Here is a 23,536-nt window from a genome sequence, read left to right on the forward strand (position 1 = left end):
TTCAATTGATTACTTAACAATATAAAAAGTATTTTTTTGTTACTATTTATTTCTCTGTTTAAAAGAAGATGTCTGATAGTGAAAAATTTAAGATATCGAATTTAACTGGGAGAGAACTTACAGAATGTGATATAGAATTACTTTCTAAACAAAGTACATGTCCACCGACAGTTCTTAAAAGTGCCACAATGTTATCTAGAAAAAATTGGGATATTTTTTATAAAAGAAATAAAGATAACTTTTTTAAAGATAGACATTGGTCGAAGAGAGACCTTGAGGAAGCCTGTCCTGATTTGGATTTTCTTTTACCTTTAACTTATCTTGAAGTTGGTTGTGGAGTTGGAAATATGTTATTTCCTATAAAAGAATATTTTCCTCATTGGGATGTTTATGGTTTTGATTTTAGTGATAATGCTATAAATATTGTTAAAGAAAAAGGAATATCAACAAATGTTAATGTTAATGTTTGTGTTTTAGATTTAACTGATTCTGAAAAAGTAGAAGAAGTTAGTAATAAATTTCCTTTAGTAGATATTAGTACATTAATTTTTGTTCTCTCTGCAATAGAACCATCTAAACATAAATTAGCAATTGAAAATATGTTAAAGTTTATCAAGAAAGGTGGTATAATATTTTTTAGAGATTATGGATTAAATGATAATGCTATGATAAGATTTGGTTGGGGAACTAAAATTGATGAAAGATTTTATGTACGTTCAGACAATACAACTTCTTATTTCTTTACACTTGATGAAATTAAATCTTTATTTACCAGTTTTAATTGTGAAGTAATTTGTTGTGAATATCTTTTAAGAAAAACTACAAATCATAAAAAGAATCTTTCTGTTGATAGAGTTTTTGTACAAGGAGTTTTTAAAAAATTATAATTATCATTGTTGTTTATTTTGTTATGTTTTTATAATATTAGTATTTATATTAATTTGATAATCATTAACGTTAAAAATTCGTTAAATATATTTAAAAAAAATTTTTTTTTTTTTACCAATTTGTAAATAATACTTTTTAAGAGATGGGAAAACATAAAGAAAAAAAAGAGAAACATAAGATTGAAAAAACTCTTAAAAATATGGATATTTTTAAACGGCATCAAAAATTAATTTCTACTTTTGTTGAGATGAAACAGAAAGAGGAGGTTGATTTGGCAGGTGTATCTAAAGACAATGCTTCAAATATTGTTAAATGTCATATGAAATTTATTTATGATAAAAATATAGATGAAAATAAAATGACATGGGAAGAAAAACTTGCAAAAAGATATTATGACAGAATTTATAAAGAATATTGCATTGCAGACTTAAGTAAATATAAAGAAAATAAAATAGCATTAAGATGGAGATTGGAAGCAGAAGTAAAAAAAGGTAAAGGACAATTTATATGTGGTGGAAAAGATTGTGAAAGTAAGGAAAGTTTATCAACATGGGAAGTAAATTTTAAATATAAAGAAAAAGATGAGATAAAAAATGCTTTGGTAAAAGTTTGCCTTTGTGAGGAATGTTCTAAAAAATTAAATTTTCATTCAGCAAAAAAGAAAATAAATAAAATTTATAAGGAAATTAAGAAAAAAATTAAAAAAAAAATATCAGAAGATGTGGATGATAAAAAAATTTCAAATGATGAAGATTATAATGAGTATAAAAATACCAATAAATATACATCCACAACATCTCAGGAAACTTTAACAGGAAGTGAATGTGTAAATAAAAATGACAATTCTCAATTTTCAACCAAAAATACAAATTATCTTGTTGAAGAATTAGATACATTTCTTGATAACTATTTGTTAAGATGATATATCTTTATCCATCCTGTATATATTATTTATAGATTATAAAAAAAAATATAAACATCTTTATGAATGTTATTAAAAATATATTTATCTCCAGTAGGTTAGTTAAATAAGAAAAGATGACTTAACGAAGTGTATGATAATATATATCTATATATTTTGATAAAACCTCTTAATTTTTGTCTCATTAAATATCATAGACAAATGTTAGAGATATATTCTTTAGTAATAGTTGAAGAAAAAAAAAATAATAAAGCTAAAAGATAGGACCTTAAAATATATATATATATATATATGTATATAATATATATTTAAATATATATACTATCCTCAACTTTATATTTTATTTCATAGTATCTTATTTAATTCTAACTATTATGTACAAAAATAGATTAATTTTAACAAGAAAAAAGTATGTTATAAAGTATGTAATATATTTACAATTTTTATAATCAAATTTATTTTATCAATTTATTACTATATTATAGCATTTACTTTTTCATATTATTAGTAAAATCTTAAAACATTATAATACTTTTTACACAAATATTTTAATAATATTTAACTGGTCAGTTATTCAAATAATTTCATTATTATATTATTATTAATATTACCCTTATCAAAGAATATTTATCAAAATAAAAGTGAAGAGTTAAAGAGAACAGATAAAAGAATAATACTACAAATATATATATTAATATTTGATAATACAAATGTTGTATATCATTAACTATATTACAAATCATTCTTTAAGAAAAAAGAAAATAAATATATAGTTAAAAAGGAGTGTCAAAATCTATTATTAATTTTTGAAATACTTTCTAATATTATATTTCCTATTGGAGGCATTAATTTTTTTTTTTTTTTTCATTTTTCACCTATTTGTATAATTATTTTTTTTTAATCTACTACAAGAAAAAGAAAAATATAGAAAAATTTAAACTATAAATTTTAATTAAAAAAAAATATATATATAAATATATTAACAACAAAAAAAAAAAATAAATATAAAAAAAAAATGGGAATATTATGTAAAAAGTTAAGTGTAGGTTTTTTAATTGTTATATTAGGATATCTTGCTTTACTTTTTATATTTGAAAAAAAATTTTTTGAACCCCTTGATGGTAATGGTTTTTCATCACTATTTATTACAATTTTTATTTGTTGGGGTTTTTCTTTTTGGTTAGGTAAAATTGTTTCATTAGTTAAAATTTCACCATTATTAGGTAAGTTATTAATTTATAATTAAATATTAAATAATAAAAAAAAAATAATATAATAACATTTTATTATTAATAATTATTTATTTATAGGTGAAATAATTTCTGGTATAGTAATAAGAAATTTGGATTTAATTGAAAGAAATATAACAGAGGATGATAAAGTTGGGCAATTTATAAGAAACTTAGCATTTATTTTTATTCTAATGAGAACTGGTTTTGGTTTAGATATAAAAACATTACAAAAATATCTTTTACTTTCATTTTCTCTTGGAATAATTTCAACAATATGTGAAATAATAGCTATAACAGGAATCTCATATTTTTCACTTAATCTTTCATTTTCTATATGTTTAACATTTGCCTCAATTTTGGCATCAGTGTCACCGGCTGTCATTGTACCAATAGTAATAGAATTACAAGAAAAAAAAATAGGAACAAATCAAGGATTACCAACAATTATATTAGTTAATGCAACAATTATTAATATTTTTTGTATAACATTTTACTCAGTATGTTTATCAATTTTTTATGGTAAAGGATCCTCTTCAATATGGTTATTATTTTCAATACCAACTGGTATACTTTTTGGTATTGGAATAGGATTTTTTATGGCATTTATTTTAAGAAATTGTACCAGAATAGATAGTGATATAATTCATTTACAAAGATCCCTTTTATTAATTTTATCATCAGTATTTATATTTTTTGGTTGTAAATATTTTAGTATGGATATTGTGGGACCAATATGTATATTAGTAATAACTATATTAATGAGTATTTATTGGAATAATGAAGATGAAATTGGTGTAAGTTTAGACAAAAAAAAAATAAAAAAATAAAAATATATATATAATTATAATAATTATTTATTTTTTTTTTTAGACAGAAAAAGAAGAAAAAATATTAAAAAATATTTGGAATTATATATTAGAACCACTTATATTTTGTTTAATTGGTATGGAAGTTAGATTTTCTAATTTTGATGTTGAATTAATTCTTGTATCACTTTTTATAATACTTTTTGGTCTCCTTTTTAAATTAGTATCTTTATTTGTCATTTCATTTAAATCACATTTAAATATTAAAGAAAGAATTTTTTTAAGTATATCACTTATCCCAAAAGCAACTGTCCAAGTAAGTATTTTAATAATTATATATATTTTTTTTATATATAAAATTTTTATTTTAGGCAACTTTAGCACCAGCATTTTCTTTTATATTAATAACAAAAAGAAAAAATCAAAGTTTATTTACCAAACAAAGCGCTGATATAATAATTCTTAATATTTGTATTATTTCAATTCTTATAACAGCTCCAATTGGCCATATGTTAATGGCATTGTTAAATGAAAAACTTCTTAAACAAGAAAAAAATAAAGATGAAGAAATAAATGAAGAAAAAGAGGAGGAAAAATGTATTGATAAAAAAATTTTTAAAAAAAATGGAAATAATTCAAATATTTTTGGTAATCAAAAAATGTTTCAATCACAAGTTTTATCAGTAATACCAGAAAGTATTTCAGATGAAAATGTTCCATTTATTGATGAAAGGGTAAATGAAAAAACAAGGATAACTTGTACAAAAGTTTAAATAACATTTTTATTATCGTTTTAATTTATCAAAAAAAAAAAAAATAAATAAATAATTCAGGTTTTATGAGATGACAAAAAAAAATTATGTAAATAATGTTTAAGGAATATATTATAATAAATAATTAAAATATTTATATTTTATAATGTACTTATAAAAATTATAAGTATATGTAGAAAAAAAAATAAAGATAATATTGAAAAAAATTATTAAATAACTTAATATAAGATATAAAAAAAAGATATACATATATTATTAATATGATATATCAAAATATTTACAGAAGATCCACTTCATTGTAATTGTCTTTAATAAAATATAAAAAAAAAAAAATAATATTTCACATATTAATTATTTTTCCTATAAAATTTTATAGGCAGTAATAGTTAAAATAGATAATTTAAAATTATCTTAAAAATCAGGAATCTCTTCATTAACTGGATATTTAGGCATCAAAATTTGTTTTAATATCTTATTTCTTTCTCTATCTTTTAACTCTTCTATTTTTTCATATTTTCTTACAAATTTATAGGCATCCAAAAGGCTTTTAATAACTTGTTTTTCTTTTTTTAACCGTTTTCTAATCTCTAGATTGTATAATCCATTCATAAAAGTGCGATACATAATTTTCTGATGAAGTTCAGAATCGTTTAATCCCAAATTGATGGCGGATTGTTTTAGTAATAGATAAAATTCAGAGATACTTTCATTTGATGATTGTTTTAGATTAATAAAATCATTAATTGTATAACAATATGGATATGAAGTGTTATAATTTTCATTTGATATATAATTTCCAAAACATCCGTTACAATTTGATAAAAATTCATCAAAAGGCATATCAAAAAGACATTTAGGATATAACATTATATATAATTGATCAAAAGCTTTAGGACCTAAATAATGTATAAGTAATCTTTGTTTAATTGTATTATCTTGTATATTATTGAGACAGCAATAATTTTCAAATAGAAGCAACCATTGATTCCAGGGTATAGATGCTTCTGAGTATGGTGTTAATGTTATTGGTGCTCCTCTCTTATGTAGCATGACTGCTAAAAAGAGTAAAAATACCTGCTTTCTGTAATCATATAGTAAATAAAATAATATAATAAATTTGATGGTAAATAATATAGAATAATGATTATTTATTCTGTTGGTCAATATCAATCAAAAGTTGATAATATTTTATAACATATATATATATATATATATATATATGTATATGCAAAACATAATACTATTATACAATAATTACCTTTTTTTTTCTAGACAATAATTACTACTAAACTTAGATAGACTATTAAAAAAAAAAAAAGAAATAATTTTAACGAATTATCAAAATTATATGTGGTTGGTATCGAGAGAAAGAAAAGTAAAAATTAAATGATACGAGTAAGAATGATGATTAATTATGAATTAACCATATATCTTTAACATAAATTAATGATTTGTATAAAAAGTAAATAAAATAATTGATAGTAGAAGATTTCATTTAAAAAAAAAAACAAACAATTATTAAATATTAATATGAATGTTAAAAAAAAACAATTATATTTGTTATATATCTATATGAAACTTCAACCACAAAATAAATCATAATAATAATAATACTCTGAACATAAAAATTATATATAATAATATTTTTATATATATATATAAGTAATAAATACTATTTTTAAATGAGAGTTAAAAAAAATATATTAATTTATTATATATGAAAAACAATTACTAAATGTGTAGAGTGAAATAATGTATTTTTATTTACCATAAAGATACAAATAATATTTAATTTATTAAAAAATTTATTTGACATGTCTAAATATTAAAGGTGCACATTCATCGAAAAGATATTTTTTTTAAGTACAAAATATAAATGATTAATGAGGTAGAAGGTATATAAATATATAAGAAAAAAAAAACATATATATATAGAAAAAAATAGCAAAAGACATATATAGATGATACCTGAGAGTAGAAATGTTAATCAGATTGAATAAATTGAAAATTATATTTTATCGTACAAACTAGACATTTATAATAATCCTACAATTTTATATAGTGATTAATTATATCATACCTATTTTTTTTTATTGTCATTCTTTCATCTAAAACTATTAAAAAAATGTATTATTTTTTTTTTTTGACTGAGGTAAAGTAAAAAAAAATAGAAATTTTTAAAATAAAGAAAGTAAATTAAGCATAATATAAATTAAAAATTATAAAAAAAAAATAATAAATATCAATTAATTTAATTAAAATAAAAAATTTATTTGAAGTAAAAAATAGTACTAATTTTGTCAATAAAAAAATTTTTTTCTTTTACTTTTTACTAAATACACTTTTAGACAACAAAGTGATATTTTCTTTGTTTTTTTTCTTTCTTTCTTAATTATGTAAACATTTCCTTATCTTTTATTTTTATGAAACTATAATTTTTTTGTGATTAGTCGTCAATAAAAATGTATTAAATATATAAAAAAATTTTTTTTAATAAGATAATAAAATTAATACAGTTATGATTTTATTTAAAAAAAATTTTAAAAAAAATTATTATTTTTGATTGTTGTCTTTTCTTTTCATATTTTTCATATTTTTAAAATAGTTTGTGTAAACATGGGGAAAAAAAGGAATTTTTTTAAAGTGACTAAATATATTTAAAAATAGTAAATATTATTTATAGTTATAGATATAGATAAAAGTGCTTAGTGTAATATTAGACATCATTTTTATGAATAAAAATTAAACTTTATCAAAGTGTATAAATAATATATACTACATTTTTTTTTTGTCAGTAGTGCAGTTTCTTTCAAAATGATAATGATATATCATTAATAAAAAGAGACATTTAATAAATTATTTAACATTATATCATGAGAAACCTTTCATCTAAGAAAGGATTCTTTTTCATTAAGAAAAATCAAAGGTTATATTTAAAATATTAATTTTATTTTTTTTTAACTTAAAAATCATATGAAAAAATGATGTTTAATATGATATATTATAATGTCCATTCATTTAAACAAAATTTTTTTTTGTCACTCACATGATCCCCTTAACTTTTATATTTTTGTCATTTTCTTTCTACAACGCCAAATTTTTATATATAAAAAGATATAAATATATATATATATATATATATATTTTTTTTTAATGAAAAATAAAAACCTTTAGTAAAGAAAAATATTAGATAGGTAAGTAAAAATCAATGAGAAAAATACGAGACACATAAAACATAATTAGAAAAATTATAAAAAAAAAAGTTTTAATACAAAATTTAATTATAATAAAACTTTATTTTAATAATAATATACTTATAAATTTTTCTTACACTACCTGTAAATGGACGTTTAAAGGTGATTTGATAGTATATTTTATTTTTTCATATTTCATTAACCTGCATCTTTCTTTAGAATATATTTCTTTTAGAATAAATATTTACAATATAACTTCTATATATACACAACATTTTCTTATAACTACTTTAAAAAGGAAACAAAACTTAGTATTATTGTTTATTGATAAATTTCGTAAAAGTTTTTTTTTTTTTTTTTTTTAAATAATAAAGCATTCTATATACAGGTTGTATAACCTTTCATAAAATATTTTGTAAATTAAAAACCTATAATTTCATTTTTTGTTTCTATAAAATTAAAAATTTAAAAAAAAAAAATTTTTGAAAAAAAAAGTTAATGAAAAGATTGATTATAAGGTCAAAGAATAATACTATATTGTTAAAAAAAAACCTACTCAAATTAATTAATGTAACTATATCTTTTTTTTAAAAATAAAGTAATATTTCTATAGAAAATGATCCTATTTTTAAAATAATCTATACATATTTTCCAGAAACTGTTAAAAGAATATAAAATTTTTAAACTAAATGATTGTTTAGATAAATTATATTATAATCCCAAACCAAAAGTCATTTAGTTATCACTACCAATACCATAAATCAAAGATGCTTAAAACAAAATTATATGAAAATATTTTAACATTAAAATGAAAAAAAAAATAGAAAGCCTTCATGTCTTTTTTTTTTATTGAAAATTTTGTGCACTTTTACTTTTTAATTGTAATTAATGATGAAATACTTTATTTTTCAATTAGTATAATATTTTTTTTCCTATCTATATTTTATAAAGAAAAAGAGTAAAGAAATCATAAAGTTAATTTTGATTTTTACATTGAGTTATTTGATTTATTTTATCTTTAGTATGATTAATTTTTTGATCAATTGAAGGAATACTATTACTTTTTTTTAACACATAATTCTTTTCATAGTATCTTTTTTTTATAGAAAAAAATTTTTATGTCTTTCTTTGATAGAATCAAAATCAATGAATTTTAATGTATTAGAATTTTTCATGTAATTTTTTATTTTTAAAATACTTTTAACTATTAAAAAAATAACTAGTTAATTATTATTTCTTTTTTTTTATCTATTTATATTATTATGTAACTAAAAAATATATATATAATATTAATTTATAGTAATATTTCTTTTATGTAATATTATTATTTTGCATGTTTAAAAAATGTTTTGTATCATTTCTTGAAAAATAAATAGTTTTTTTATGTTTTTGATAAAATTATAAATATGACGAATCTGGTGACAATAGATTTAAAACATTATAAATATTTAAAAATAAATGTATAAATTATTTGTAATTTAATCCAATCTTCTAGTATAGTTGTCCTTGAAGTATAAATTAAAAAATGGATGGATTCAAGTATTTTGAAGATGCAAAAGATTGTACTTATAGAAATAAAATATTTTATATGTCTTAAAATAAAGGTACGATTTTGGTTTAATATAATTCTATGTCAAAATATGTTACTTTACAACATCATTTCAAACAGATGTTACATATTACTAAAAATTTAACATGACGAATTTTAACTTTAAAAAAAAATCTCTTATCATTTATAAAAATAGGATTAAATACAAAAGATAAAAAGTTTATTTTATTATTACAACATTACAATTGTACTTTTTTAGAATATTAAAAATTTTAAAATGTTGTGTAACATAATAACTTAAAATATTACTTATAAACAACATATTAATATTTACAAAAATATACTTTTAAAAAAAAATTTTAAAAAATGATATTTGCTAAAAGACTTTACCTGTTTTTATGTAAGCTTTATCAAAAGAGGGATGATTAAAATTTTTATAATAACTATTTTAAAACAAATATAAAATATAATTAGTAAATGAGTGATTTAAAAAAATATTGATATATGTGATTTTAGATATATATTTGTGTATAGTTAACAAAAATAATTTTTTCCTCTGTAAAGTAAACAAATAAAAATTTAAGTTCTAAGATTTTGAAAATGCTTCTTTATATTTGTTAGGATGATTAAATAATGAATCTTTAATTATTACAAAAAAAAAATTATATAAATTATTTTTGTATACATGTAATTGTGTTGCTTTTATTTTGTTGTTTTTTATACCAAATAAATTTAAAAATAGAATTATCTATTTTTGTTTGTTTCTTTATCATATATAATAAATGATAATATTAATTTAAAAATACTATTTTATAAAAAATTTTTTTAAAATTAAATATAAAATAATAATAATATGAGTTATTCTATTAAAAAATATCTTATTGTTATTATTACCATTTTAATAATAATAAATGCCCAATTTATCTGTAAACATCATGGTGACTGCCCAGAAATGACTGGTTGTGTAGTGGATGGTTTTGGTTCATATTGTGCCCATACCTGTACAAATAGTGGAACCACAAATGGAGGATGTTACATCAATGAGATGTGTAAAAGAATAGTTGATTCAGAAAAAAATGAAGCATACGTTTGTACTAGTACTTCTACATAGTCAATCATTTTACTGATTAAATAAGCTTTTGTTTGTAAAGTCTTACAGTGTATCAAATAATATACATTATTCCCAGAATTCATTTTTTTTATATTTAAATATTTTTCTTGAATTCTCTTGAATTTTTTTAATAAATTCTTAAAAAATATTTACCCTTTTGATTGAAATTTTTTTGAAATTATTTAATCTGAGAAAAAGTATATTTAAATGAAAAATTTAGGAAAATTTTCAAGAAAATATTTTCCTAGGAAAATGGTAAATTTTTATAAAATATTTAGTGTTACTTTTATTATTTATCTATTTATAATTTTTCATACAACCTGGAGTCAACAATGTAAATGTCATAGTGATTGTCCTTTTGGTTATGGATGTAACGTTAGGAATGGAGCTTACAATTGCCGTCCACTATGCACGTGTACATTCTATGATATGTTTATTTGTGGAGGTAATTCACAATGCTACTGTCAGATTGATGCTATTGGAGTAGCTTGCTACGTTTGTGGCTCTAACTCAACAGAACCTTCCATGTGATTTATAAATTTCATGATTATAAATAAAATTAAAAATATTAAAAAAAATTTTTTTATTTTTTTATTAACGATACATTTTATAAATAGATAATTAAAGTTAATATGAATTATTTTTATATCAAATGAAAATAAGATAAAAAACAATTTTATATTCAAAAATTTAGTCATTGTATATATTTTAATATTTTAAAAATTACAAGTATAGAAAATTAATAAAACTTAATTTCAATAATAAATCTTATCATTATTAAAATATTTCAAAAATCAACTTAAATATAAATATTATTGTTGATTGACTTTTTTCATATATTTATTTTTAACATATTCTATAATGTAATTATGCCATTAAATAATTCTATTTATAATTCATTTTATCCCTTTGTCAAGTGCTTGAATAAAAATAAAATTGAAAATTTTTGTTTATGTTAAACAAATTTTAATGTTTTTTGGTATTTTTAAAAAAATTTTAAATAAATTGTTTCAATTTTTTTAAATATTTAATGAATTGTAAAAAAAAAATAGACAAATATTTATTTCTTAAAATTTACCGGAGTATATAATAGTATTATTTTTGACACAAAAAAATAAACTAATTTAAAAATAGATACAAAAAGTTAATTTTTTTACAAAGTAAAAATATAAAAAAATTTAAATTAAGAGAGGTTATTTAAAATTTTGATAAAAAATGATTAAATCCAATTTTATATTATAATTAACATTTAATTATAAGGAAATTTTGTCACTTGAAAATAATTTTATTGTGTCATTTTATTGAAAAATATACATTATGGTGATAAAGAAAGGAATTCTAGAAATTAGAATGTTGTTAAAATAAAATGTTGATTTTTTTGTTAAAAGAATGTAATGTGTTTCAATGCTCAAGAAGTGTACATTGAAGATAATTAATATATAAATGAATGGTAAAGGGATTACTGACATCAACATTGATTTAGAAATTTATCAATAAAATATTTTAAATATCAGAAAAATGTATCAAAATTATAAAAAGGATAAACTCAGAAATATGGAACTTTTTAAATCAATCTATGAATCAGTCAAAATATAAAGTATATAACATAAAAAACTTTCATAGAAAACTTTACCTTGTGAAGAAATAATAAAAATGCTGTGTTTTGAACTTTTAGGTTAAATATGAGTAATTTATAATTTTTAGTTTAGTAATATTTTATTAAAAATAAACTAAGTATAACTCACTAAAATGGACAATTAAACTTATAAATATAATATTACTTAAAATAAGCTAAAATTAAAAGTATTTGAAAAATGATTATTTTACTTATCCTCAAGTTCTCCATAAATGTTTAATTAAATTGTACTATACTTCAGAACATTACTTCTACTAAAATGTTGTATTGAACCGTCAAATTATTTACCGTTCAGTTATTTTATAAATGAAGTCTTATAATGTGTTTAATGAACTTTGTGTTGTAATTATTTACTTTTCATGTCTTTGAAAAACTAGGTTTAGATATTGCAATAAGTTATATTAGAGAACATCTATAATTTTTATTGATAAAGATTTCAGATAAAAATATTTTATAAAAATTTTTAATCCTTGGGTATATATTTCTAAGAATTAAAAAAAAATAAAACATTTTTTAGAATCAATTTTCTTATGTAGTTTACCTTTAAAATATTTTTATATTTTCAACGATTTTTGAAATATAAAAATTGAGAGCAAAAAAATATCAAGCATTGTATTTCAAAAGAGGTCACGATGAATAACACAGTTTTTCAATGAAAATTCTATTTTAAAAGTTAAAAAAAGTCCAATGTACCAAATTTCATTTTTCAAAGAGCTACATTATCTTGTGTTATAAGTTTTGTTCTTGAAGTTTTCTTAAGATATATTTTACATTACATCTTTACTCCAAGAAGTTCTATGAAGATTAGACCAAACTCAATTAGTTTATTGCAAAAAGCTAATTAAAAATACTTTCTTTATTACTAAAGTTTCTGATTACATAATGAAAGTCAGTCATGTTTTTTCAAAAAAATATTTTTAGTTTTTGATTTTAACTTTGGTTTATCAAAACTTCCGAAACTTTGCCTTTAATATAAAGATGATTCCATTAAGAATTTATATTTTTAAGAACTATCAAATGGATATAATTTTATTTTAAAATTAAATAAAAAGTATTTTTTTTAAATAAAGTATTAAGAATAATATAAAAATTAGAGTTTTAATTACTAAAAAATATTGTAAAGAGAAAAAATTTATTAAAATAAAACTAATGTTCTTTATTTTTTTAGACAATTAGATACATTAAAAAATTTTTATTAAAATATATAAACACTAGAAGTTATTAAAAGTTTAACCAAATGTATTTACCATTTAGATATATAAAATTTATAAAAAATATTAAACACATAATAACATACAATTCTTTTTAACAAATCCTTCACAAGAAAATAATAAAAAGTATTAAAATATCTTAAAATAATTTATAAAAATTGTTCTAATAATGTATTCCTTAGTTTAATAAATATATTCTAAATAAAATAAGAAATTTAAAATTATACTATATATTAAAAAAAAAAATAATAAAAATGTAATATAATATAAAAATAAATAATTTATTATATAATTTCAAAATTACATATCCAATAAAGAATTATTTTAAAATATCTAGATTCAAATAATATATCTTCACAAAAATTAACACAACAAGTTTTGATATATGAATTTTTTTTTCACCATACAATAAAATATAATGTTTAAATAACTTTCAAGGTTTAAATATATATTTTCTTTTTTATAAAATTTGTATCGTAAAACGGAAAGTTATCTATTATATTTGATGTCTAATTAGTTTAAATGTAAAAAAAAATTTTTTTATATTTTATCAAAATATAAATTACTGATAAGTGATGTAAGAATAATAAAATACATATTTTGAATAATTTTAATTTTTATATTTCTTAGAGAAACATAAAAATTTATCAATTTAGGTAAAAAGAAAAGGATACATCATCAGGTAGTTAACATTGTAATTAAAGGTTAGCTCTAAAATAATTTTAGATTTATTTTAATTTATTATATTAAATAAAAGTGTTAATTGGTTTTAATTTTTAAAGTCAACATTTTAACAATTTCACCTTAATTTTTTCTTGATTTTCCATTTCTATAGAAAATAAAATTTACTCTTACTATGATACATCCCATTGAAAATGATAAGAAAAATCAAAAGATTAAAAGTAAAAAAGAAAAAAATATTATTGTAAATTTTTTTAATATAAATAAAGTATGTTTTGTTTATTTTTAATAAAATTATTTTTTTAATAATATTTAGGTAAATGTTATATGTACATTTTTTCTTCTAATTATATTTAGTTATTTTTTTTTAATTGGATTATTTGATAGAAATATTTATGATCCATTGAATAAATTAATTGATGAAAAAAAAATAAATAATGTTACTATTAATAATACTAATTTACCAACAATATCATATTCTGATGGAATTTTATTAATATTTTTTGGTTTATCAATAGGAATTGTATTTGGTTATATTTTACAATTTATTTATATACCAGCACTTGTTGGATATTTAATTACAGGAGTAATTATTAGAAATGTACAGGTTTTTAAAAATATATTTATTTTACCACTTAATTGGTCTTCCTCAATAAGACTTATGGCATTTGTTATTATAATGGCAAGATGTGGAACTGGACTTAATATGAATGCTTTAAAAAAATATTGGTTATTATCTGGAGCAATTGGTATAATTTCAACAATATTTGAAGGAATATCAATATCTTTAGTAGCTATCTTTATTTTTAATTTTCCATCTTCATATGGAATATTATTTGGTTTTTTGTTATCAGCAACCTCTCCAGCAATTGTCGTTCCATCAATGATAGAATTAGAAAAAAAGAAATTAGGTACAAAAAAAGGTTTACCAACTATTATTCTTGTTGGAGTGTCATTAGATAATATATTTTCAATTTCTATTATATATTTATTTATAACACTTATTTTTGATTTATCAACAGAAATAAGTTTAATGAGATATATTGTTAATACACTTTTACAAATAATTGGTGGTATAAAAATTGGATTATTAGTTGGTATATTTTGTTATTATATTCCTAAAACAACATTTGGTCTTTGTCATACAATAAGAACAATAATTTTAATTATTGGATCATTTGCAATATTTTTTACCTTTCGCCATTATTCACTTTATATTGCTGGTCCAATTAGTGTTTTAAGTATGACAGTTTTTATTTCAATCAAATGGAAAGAGGATAATCAAGATAAAATGAATGTTGAAAATAAATCATTATCATATATATGGAAATTTATTTTTGAACCACTTCTTTTTCTTTTAATTGGTTATGAAATGGAACTTAATCAAATATCAACATCATATATTATAATTAGTTTAATATTTATAGGAATTGGTATTCTTGCTAGAATTGTAACAATATTTTTTATTACTTTATCATCACATCTCTCAATCCTTGAGGGTATTTATTCATCTATAGCATTTATACCAAAAGCTACAGTACAGGTAAAAAATTAATTTTTTTTTTCTTAAAAACAATAAAATTTTTTTTATAGGCTGCCATAGTACCATTTGTCTATGAAGCCAGTTTAATGAGTTTAAATAAGGAGGTGAAAAATAATGCAAGTATTGTTTTATTAACATGTATCATATCAATATTTTTGACAGCTCCAATTGGAAAATTACTTTTATTAGTTTTTTCAAGGTTATGTTTAACAAAAGAAGAAATAAATCAAACAATTGAAGAAGATGATGAAAATGGAAGGAGAACTGTAATTTCTAATCCAGTATTGGGTCATTGGCCAAATCATATTAGTTACCCAGTACGTCCCTACTACACAAATGTTTACTTTCCTGGTTATTAATATTTTATTAAATTAAAACAAAAAATACTGAATTGTCAAAATTAAAATAAATAAAAAGTTGATTTTAAATGTTTTTTTTTGTAGGAAAAATAAAATATAAACTTTTTTGAAGTGTATATTTCCAAATATGTCAATTATATCGTCATTATCTTTCAATAATTTACTTCCAGGTATTTTCTATTTAGAAACTTCATAATTAAGAGATTGCTTGGTGCAATCAAAAATCTGAAAAATATTTTTTAAAAAAGATAGAAAAAAGTAATACCATTTTTCGTATTTTATCATACTCAAGTTCATCATTTTTAACAATTTTATACATAGTATATTCATCAATCTTATTATTTTTCTTACTTTTAAGTACCTGAAGCTTTTTACTATTTCTTTTCTTTTGTTTAGTCATAATAATATAATTATATAGTAGTTAAATAATTACAAATTAGTTAAAAATTATAAAATATTTCAATTTACAAATATATTTAAAGAAATAATTTTTAGATAAGAAAATTGTTGATAAAATTACTTTCTTCACATGACATATACTATTACTACTAGTTGGTGGAAGATAACAAAGGTAATTAAAGATTATTTTTATTGTTCCTAGATTGATGATACTATTTTGTATTTATTTCCAATAAAAATATACTTTTAGTATAAAAGATTTAACTTAAATTTTTTTTTTAAAATGATATTTAACGTTTTTGTTAAAAAAAATAAATTATTTTTTAACAATTTAATCAAAACAATATAGTACATTTGTAAAATAATAAGACATTGAAATAAATAAAATCTGATGGTATTTTAGAATATATAAAATATTTAATACTTTTGAGTTAATAGATTTTTATTTAGATATGAAACTTATTTTAAAAAAAAAAACTTGCAAACATAAATTTTTAAATTATTTTTAGCAAAAGTTTTTTAAAAAATTTTAATACAAGTTTGTTTCTTAAACAAGTATTGCCAAAAACGTATGAAAGGATTATTTTCTAAAAAAATAAGTTTCTTCATTAAATAAAATTACAATATATATTACTTCATCAACCATAAATATGACTTCCTTTTTAAATAAAAACAATTTTTTTTAAACTTTGTTATTATCACTTTTATTAATAAAAGAGTTTCCCCCCTTTATATGTAGAGAATTAAGTAATGGTACTTTTATGTTTAGACAAAAAAAAACAATTTTATTTTATTTAATTTAAAGATCTTTTAAATTTATAATTTTTTTTACAACTAAAGAAAATTAAAAATTTGTGGTTAATGTTTTTATTTTATTTTAAATAAGTGTTAAACTCATTAATAAAAAATGTTCATTTAAAAAATACAACATCAATATTTATTATATAAATAATAGACAAAAGAAAATTCTTCTTTCAAAGTATAGTTACTGACAATATTCCAATGTTTATAAAAGTAACATATTTTTTTTTAATTACCTTCCTCTTCATAGTTATATTCTTAAGCTTTTGTTATTTTCTAATTCATTAAGTTTATATTTTTTTTAAATTAAAAAAATATCAACAAAATTTGGAATCATTGATTATACGTAAAAAAGTAATATTTTTTTTTACGTAAAAATTAAATAAAATGTAAATATTTTTAGTAAAAAAAAATATAATTCGCACTTAAAATATCCTTAATAAATAATATAATTATTTTAATGAATTAAAAATAATACCATCCTAATAATTTTATTTTTAATTCATAAAATTAAAAAATTACCAAATAAATCAATTTATTTTAAAATAAAAATTTAAGTTAATAATTATTTTTTTGTACGTTAACAAAGCAGTTTTTATTTAAGTAATATATTTTTGTTTGTAATTTTTACATATGACTGAAGACATTTGTACTCTTTTCTTTTTTAAAATATGACAAATATTAAAATGTTTTTGGTGAATGATAAAGTTCTTATTTATTAAATTAAAATATTAATTTTATAATATGTCAATATTGAGTAATTTTTTTGATAATCTTAGATTTAATTTAATGATAATTAAGATCTAAAAAATTATATTTTTTATAATTTGATTTTTATTCAACAACAAATATAAGTTCTATTTAGATAAAAGATAAAGATAGTATAATTAATTTTATTTTATATTTCAAAAATAAAAAAAAAAATTTAGCAAATGTAACATTTAAATATTTAAAAATATTGTAATTATGGTCTAAGAACATTTCTCTTGAATTGCCATGCTCTCATAACATTTCCAGGAGGATCATATCTCATACAAATATATATTTTGTAACCTTTTCCAACTTTAACAGTCCCAAAACCAATTCCAATATTACGTGAATCGTACCAGACAAGTTGTGAAAAATGTCCATAAAGGATAAGATCTTTTGGATTATATTTATTATAATTATAATATTTTAACTCTTCATAAAATGTATTCATTGTAATTTTTGCCAATTCCCACTCATCTGGAATCCATTTTTGATGTATTGAAAAAAGATTTTCTCCCTGATAATAATTATACTCATCATGTATTAATCCTTCATTCCATTCAGCTAATAATTGAGCATATTTTGTAGCATGTACCTCAAGATTTGTTGAGTAACGTAATGGTGGGGCATGGTGTTTGGCACGATATTGATTATGTAAATCAACAACATATTTTCTTAAAGCATTCTCATAAAATTTTCCTTTATCTGCACTAGGATGTTTTGATTTTGGGAGTGGATCAATTGGTATACTTGGATAGACATGATGATATTTAGGAGGAAGACGAGATAATCTCTTGGGACGGCTTATAATATCAGATTGTGATATATTTTTAGATGACAATTGGTATGTTAGAAAAGCTAATAAAATAATAATTTTATAGTAATTAATTAAAACTGATGAAGAAAACATACTTGAAAAAAAAGATAGTAATTTTCCATCTTTTTTTTTCTTTATATGTATCTTCCAGGAAGCATTTGTTGATCCAATTGTACTTTGATAACCTTTTCGAACATTGTTGTAAATTTTGCACTATCCAAAATTATCAAAAACTTCAAACAGGTTTTTTTTTCATCAGATACTCTTTAATTCATATTATTATTATTTTTTTTTTTACAAATCACAATATTTTATAAACTTAATAAAAAAAAGTTTAAATATAATTATTGTAAATTAATTTATGACAAAAAAAGGCAATATATTTTAATTATTATTACTGCAATAAAAATAATTGTTTCATGATAACATTAAATATTTACTAGCCATATTTCACGACACATATTTTGAAACATGCACATAAAAAACACTCATTTTTGATCATTTTAAATTATTATAGTATAAACAAAAAAAATCAAAAAATTTATTCAAAGTTTTTACTGATTAACAAAATATTAAAAAATTAATTTATAATGTGATGAAAAAATTGCTCTTTTGCTATCAAAAAATAATTAATATTGGTTCTTGAGTGATACTTTTTTATATTTACATATATAAAACAATATTTTATGAGATAAAATTTTTGAATATAAAAATATGATTATTCATACAAAATAAAAATTGATAATTTTTCTCACCACTATGATTTTTGAAAAACAAAAGTAAATGTTTTTTTCTTCTGTGTAGTTCTTCTCCAAGTTGTCAATGATCAAACAATTCTTTGCAATGTCATTATGGATGTATGATCAAATATGAATTGTTTTTTAAAAAAGCCAATTAGAAAATATTTTGTACTAAGATATTTATAAAACATATTTTATTTAGAATAATGACTGAAACTGAAAAAGTTAGAATTTTAATTACAGATATTAATATATATGTTGAATTCTAAAGATAAAGATAGAACATTTTTACTCAATCATGCTTGGAGCATTGGGAATTGTTGAAGAATTGTGTTCAGATAAAGTATAATTTTATTTGTTGTTTTATTTAACAAAATTAATTTTTAAAAAGTATACATTTAGCTGAATCAATAAAAACAGTTTTAAAACTTGGTAAATTTATTCTAAATAAAACTTTTTATAACTTTATTAATTTTAACAAATTTCTACTTTAATTTATTCAAAACATGTTCACTTCTTAACCATTTATAATATATCAATTTTTTGATTAATTGAAATTATAACAAAATATGTAAAATTATAATTAAAATAAATATCTTTAATTATAATTGTACATATTTCAAATTGATTTTTTATAGAATTTACAATGCCTTCTAAGCTTATGAAATATATATTATTAAATTATAAAATTATTGTAATATCAGATAATTTTGAAGAAAGTTATTTATTTCAAAATGTTTTTATTGTATAATTTGATAAAATTTAAATATTAATACTATATCATGGTTATTTTTTGTTAATAATTTAAATTAATTGAATATAACATTCAAATTTTTATCTTTGAAATAATAATTTATAATGTCGTATTTTTAACCAAAAAATAAATTACGATGTTGCTAGTTTTACATCACTTTACAATTATATGGTTGCTGCTTCAAATTATCACTTTCAGTGAAGGAACTATTCATTGGACTTTTTTTCCGCCAGTTACTAGGGAACTCACTAAAAGTATCTTTCCTGTTGCTATAAAATTTGAAGGGAATTCAGATGTAATACTTGTGAAATGTCCATCCAAAAAATACAGACATTCAAATGTTAATGATACCTTTACAACGCATGATTTGTTAGATAATCCACAATTAACATTTCGTACTGAAAGAAACATCTTTGTATGGACACCCTCTGTATATAATGTAAATGGACATGGTATAATTACTTGTGGAAATATTGATTTATTTGATATTGCAGATGGCAGGTATACAAGATATAACTGGGAGTTCAAATTTAATTGGCAGTCTGAACCAAAACCATTTGAAATAGCAAAGAGAGAGAAAATATCAAAGATACTTCCTTCACCTAATAATTGTGGTAAAAATGCTACTAAAATAGTCAAATTCACCAAAGATAAGCAAGGCATTATGAAACGACTCAATTTAAATGGAAATAAATTGACAGAAGCAGATGAATTACCTTACTCCAACAAATTGTATTACTATTTTTTGGTACCAGAAGAAAATTCTACTATGGTACATGTACCTCCCTGTGCAATTGTTAGAGCAGTTAATGAAAAACCAGAAATAAAAATTAATGGACAAGAACATCCAGTATCTCCAAACAATAATAAAATTCATGTTATTAAAAGAGAAAGTATGATAGAAATATTCAATATAAAACTTGAGTTGATGTCTACAGATGTTCCTAATTTCTATAAAGGTGAAAAAATTTTAATGAGAGAAGTTAAATACAAAAAAACAGGGATAGAAGTAATATCAAACACTGATGAAATGGTAATTGATAGTTTTACACCACGTCAATTCAAAATATTAAAGTTTAGTTACAACTATCCAACAACTGAAAATGATGAACTTGTAGAAAAAATTTATTATTTTGGACCAATGATGGATGATTATAAACTTCCAAATAAAGAAACATTGTATTTGGCAAATGAAACGACCATTCAACCAAATTGTAGTATTAATGGAATTACATATGGATATTTAGACTCTATTACTTTTGACCAAAAAACTGTTAATTTAAATGATTTTATTAATAATAAAAAAGATAATTTTGAATGTTCTGGAGATTATATTATTTTAAAGAATGTAAAGAATTTTGAAATATCTTTAATTTGTCATTACATAACTCCAACTGGAATAATTAAATTACCACAAACATTTATAAAAGGAAAAAAAGTATTTATGGGAAAAAATGAAAAAGGAGAAGAAGAATATAAATTAATACCAATAAGTGATGAATCAGAATATGAAAAAAAATTAGCTGAACAAGATCAAAAGATAGCAGCAATGAAAAAATCATTTTTTGAAAAACTTAAAGATAATATTGGAGCTGGTGGTGCATATGGAATTATAATTGGAATAATTTTAATTATTCTTGTCATTATAACAATTGCTTCTGTATTCTGTTACATTAAATTAATAAGACCAATTATTATAAAAAAGAAAATTATAAAAACATATCCTAATATATTTGAATTATGGGATCAAATATCAAAACAAGACTTAGAAACATATTCTGAAAATGGTATAAAAAAAGAATATATTTCAGATGGTGTACAAAATTTTGAATATAAAAAAATAGAAGAAGGTGGTGAAGAAATTTTTACTGATACAATCTCTCTTTTTGATAAAAATTTGGTCAATTCTTTTAAAGATATTAATGAAGAAATAACTGCTTATTGTATTAATAATATATCACCAGAAAGAAAATATATTATATCAGATGGACCAACAAAAGAAAAAATAAATTATTTTTGGGAATTACTATATCGTGAAAATGTTAAAGTAGTTGTTGCATTTATTGATCAACCAGATAATGATATATCAATTGATGATAAAAAATTTTATTATTGGCCAAAAAAGACAGAGAAATATGGAAATGTAACTGTTCAATTTGTAAAAAATTTATCAGTAGATGAAGCATCTCATTTATCAATTACTAAATTTGAAATGACTGTAAATGTAGGAAAACCAAAAGAATTAACTCTTTTTCATGTTAATAATTGGAATGAGCATGAAATTCCTAGATCTGATCTTTATCTTACCAAGTTATATGAAGTTATTTCTCCATATACAGGTGGTAGTAAAATTCTTATTCATTCTTCGCATCAACCTGACAATCGTGTTTATATATTTATGTATTTTTCTTGTATTTTTGAAATCATGAAAAAAGATATAAATTCTACAAATCCAATGATAATTATAAAAAATATTCGTGAAAACTTTTATGGTGGAAGTATTTCAGCTATAGAATATACATATATTATTAAATCTCTCATTTCATATTTTATGGAACAAAATATGCTTATTGATTTAATAAATCATGGATTATCATTTACTGAACAATATAATAATTATAAATATAAATTTGATATTTATGAATCATATGAAGATAGTTCTATTAAAAGTTTTATAAAATTTGTTGGTTTGATTGACTATGGAAAATTAAGATATTTTTATGAACGATTCATTAGAACACAAATAATTAATGAAAAAGTTTTAAACAAAAAATGTTCCCGTTTTTATGCTGTTCTTAAAACAGAAAGAAAAAATAAGATACGATATCCAGAAATTCCATGTTTTGATAGAAATTCAATAAATATTGGAGAAAAAGATTCTACTAATGTTGAAGGATTTATTCATGCTAATGAAATGATTTATAAATATGGTGAAGAAAAAGAAAGAAAAATTATTATGTGTCAGGTAAGAATTTATAAATATTTTTTTAATATATAACATATTTTTTTTAGGCACCATTAAAAGAAACTGTTGATGATACATATGATATAATTTTTAAATATCAGATTGAAGTAATAGCAGTTCTTATTAATGAAAATGAATTAAAGAAACAAAATAAATGCTATCCTTACTTTTCTTTAAATCTCAAAGATAATAATTCTAAAAATTATTCACTTACAAATAAAGGTGGTCAACTTGATAAGAATAAATGTTATTATGAGTATGATTGTATACTTACTCAATTATCTACAAACAAAACAAAAAATTTTAAACTACTTCATTATATAAATTGGCCTAATAAAAGTAAGCTTATTTAATTAAAAAAAAATTTTTTTAATTATGTCTTCTAGATGTACCTTCTGATAAAAA

At 19.7% G+C, this 23,536-nt stretch overlaps 9 protein-coding genes across 9 annotated transcripts in view; 7 read left to right on the forward strand and 2 right to left on the reverse strand.

Moving 5' to 3' along the window:
* Positions 1–68: 68 nt before the first annotated feature.
* Positions 69–887, forward strand: SRAE_2000292300 (Methyltransferase-like protein 6; the record flags this gene model as incomplete). The annotated part of the gene is made up of 1 exon (XM_024654056.1): positions 69–887. The coding sequence occupies one exon, from the start codon at positions 69–71 to the stop codon at positions 885–887; it is 819 nt and encodes a 272-aa protein (XP_024507465.1).
* Positions 888–1,030: 143 nt separating this feature from the next.
* SRAE_2000292400 (Protein FRA10AC1) lies at positions 1,031–1,810 on the forward strand (the record flags this gene model as incomplete). Its single annotated transcript, XM_024654057.1, has 1 exon — positions 1,031–1,810. The coding sequence occupies one exon, from the start codon at positions 1,031–1,033 to the stop codon at positions 1,808–1,810; it is 780 nt and encodes a 259-aa protein (XP_024507466.1).
* A 1,015-nt stretch (positions 1,811–2,825) lies between these two features.
* On the forward strand, positions 2,826–4,621 carry SRAE_2000292500 (GH07323p; the record flags this gene model as incomplete). The annotated part of the gene is made up of 4 exons (XM_024654058.1): positions 2,826–3,033; positions 3,121–3,836; positions 3,913–4,164; positions 4,220–4,621. The coding sequence occupies 4 exons, from the start codon at positions 2,826–2,828 to the stop codon at positions 4,619–4,621; spliced, it is 1,578 nt and encodes a 525-aa protein (XP_024507467.1).
* Positions 4,622–5,032: 411 nt separating this feature from the next.
* Positions 5,033–8,014, reverse strand: SRAE_2000292600 (Hypothetical protein; the record flags this gene model as incomplete). Its single annotated transcript, XM_024654059.1, has 3 exons — positions 5,033–5,655; positions 5,696–5,702; positions 7,958–8,014. The coding sequence occupies 3 exons, from the start codon at positions 8,012–8,014 to the stop codon at positions 5,033–5,035; spliced, it is 687 nt and encodes a 228-aa protein (XP_024507468.1).
* A 2,203-nt stretch (positions 8,015–10,217) lies between these two features.
* Positions 10,218–10,475, forward strand: SRAE_2000292700 (Hypothetical protein; the record flags this gene model as incomplete). The annotated part of the gene is made up of 1 exon (XM_024654060.1): positions 10,218–10,475. One exon carries the CDS (start codon positions 10,218–10,220, stop codon positions 10,473–10,475), a length of 258 nt encoding a protein of 85 aa, XP_024507469.1.
* A 207-nt stretch (positions 10,476–10,682) lies between these two features.
* Positions 10,683–11,006, forward strand: SRAE_2000292800 (Hypothetical protein; the record flags this gene model as incomplete). Its single annotated transcript, XM_024654061.1, has 1 exon — positions 10,683–11,006. One exon carries the CDS (start codon positions 10,683–10,685, stop codon positions 11,004–11,006), a length of 324 nt encoding a protein of 107 aa, XP_024507470.1.
* Positions 11,007–14,178: 3,172 nt separating this feature from the next.
* SRAE_2000292900 (GH07323p) lies at positions 14,179–15,905 on the forward strand (the record flags this gene model as incomplete). Its single annotated transcript, XM_024654062.1, has 3 exons — positions 14,179–14,271; positions 14,320–15,546; positions 15,597–15,905. The coding sequence occupies 3 exons, from the start codon at positions 14,179–14,181 to the stop codon at positions 15,903–15,905; spliced, it is 1,629 nt and encodes a 542-aa protein (XP_024507471.1).
* Positions 15,906–18,069: 2,164 nt separating this feature from the next.
* SRAE_2000293000 (CAP domain-containing protein) lies at positions 18,070–18,765 on the reverse strand (the record flags this gene model as incomplete). Its single annotated transcript, XM_024654064.1, has 1 exon — positions 18,070–18,765. One exon carries the CDS (start codon positions 18,763–18,765, stop codon positions 18,070–18,072), a length of 696 nt encoding a protein of 231 aa, XP_024507472.1.
* A 1,537-nt stretch (positions 18,766–20,302) lies between these two features.
* SRAE_2000293100 (Protein-tyrosine phosphatase, receptor/non-receptor type domain-containing protein) overlaps positions 20,303–23,536 on the forward strand; it is a gene marked incomplete at both ends in the record, with an annotated part of 3,265 nt that continues 31 nt past the window's right edge. Inside the window, 3 exons of the mRNA XM_024654065.1 lie at positions 20,303–23,131; positions 23,179–23,470; positions 23,518–23,536. The exon at positions 23,518–23,536 is cut by the window's right edge and continues 31 nt beyond it. Of these exons, the coding sequence (XP_024507473.1) occupies positions 20,303–23,131; positions 23,179–23,470; positions 23,518–23,536 (3,140 nt within the window). The remainder of the gene's footprint in view (positions 23,132–23,178; positions 23,471–23,517) is intronic.

The sequence above is a fragment of the Strongyloides ratti genome (assembly GCF_001040885.1).
Source record: "Strongyloides ratti genome assembly S_ratti_ED321, chromosome : 2".
NCBI classification, from domain to species: Eukaryota; Metazoa; Nematoda; class Chromadorea; order Rhabditida; family Strongyloididae; genus Strongyloides; species Strongyloides ratti.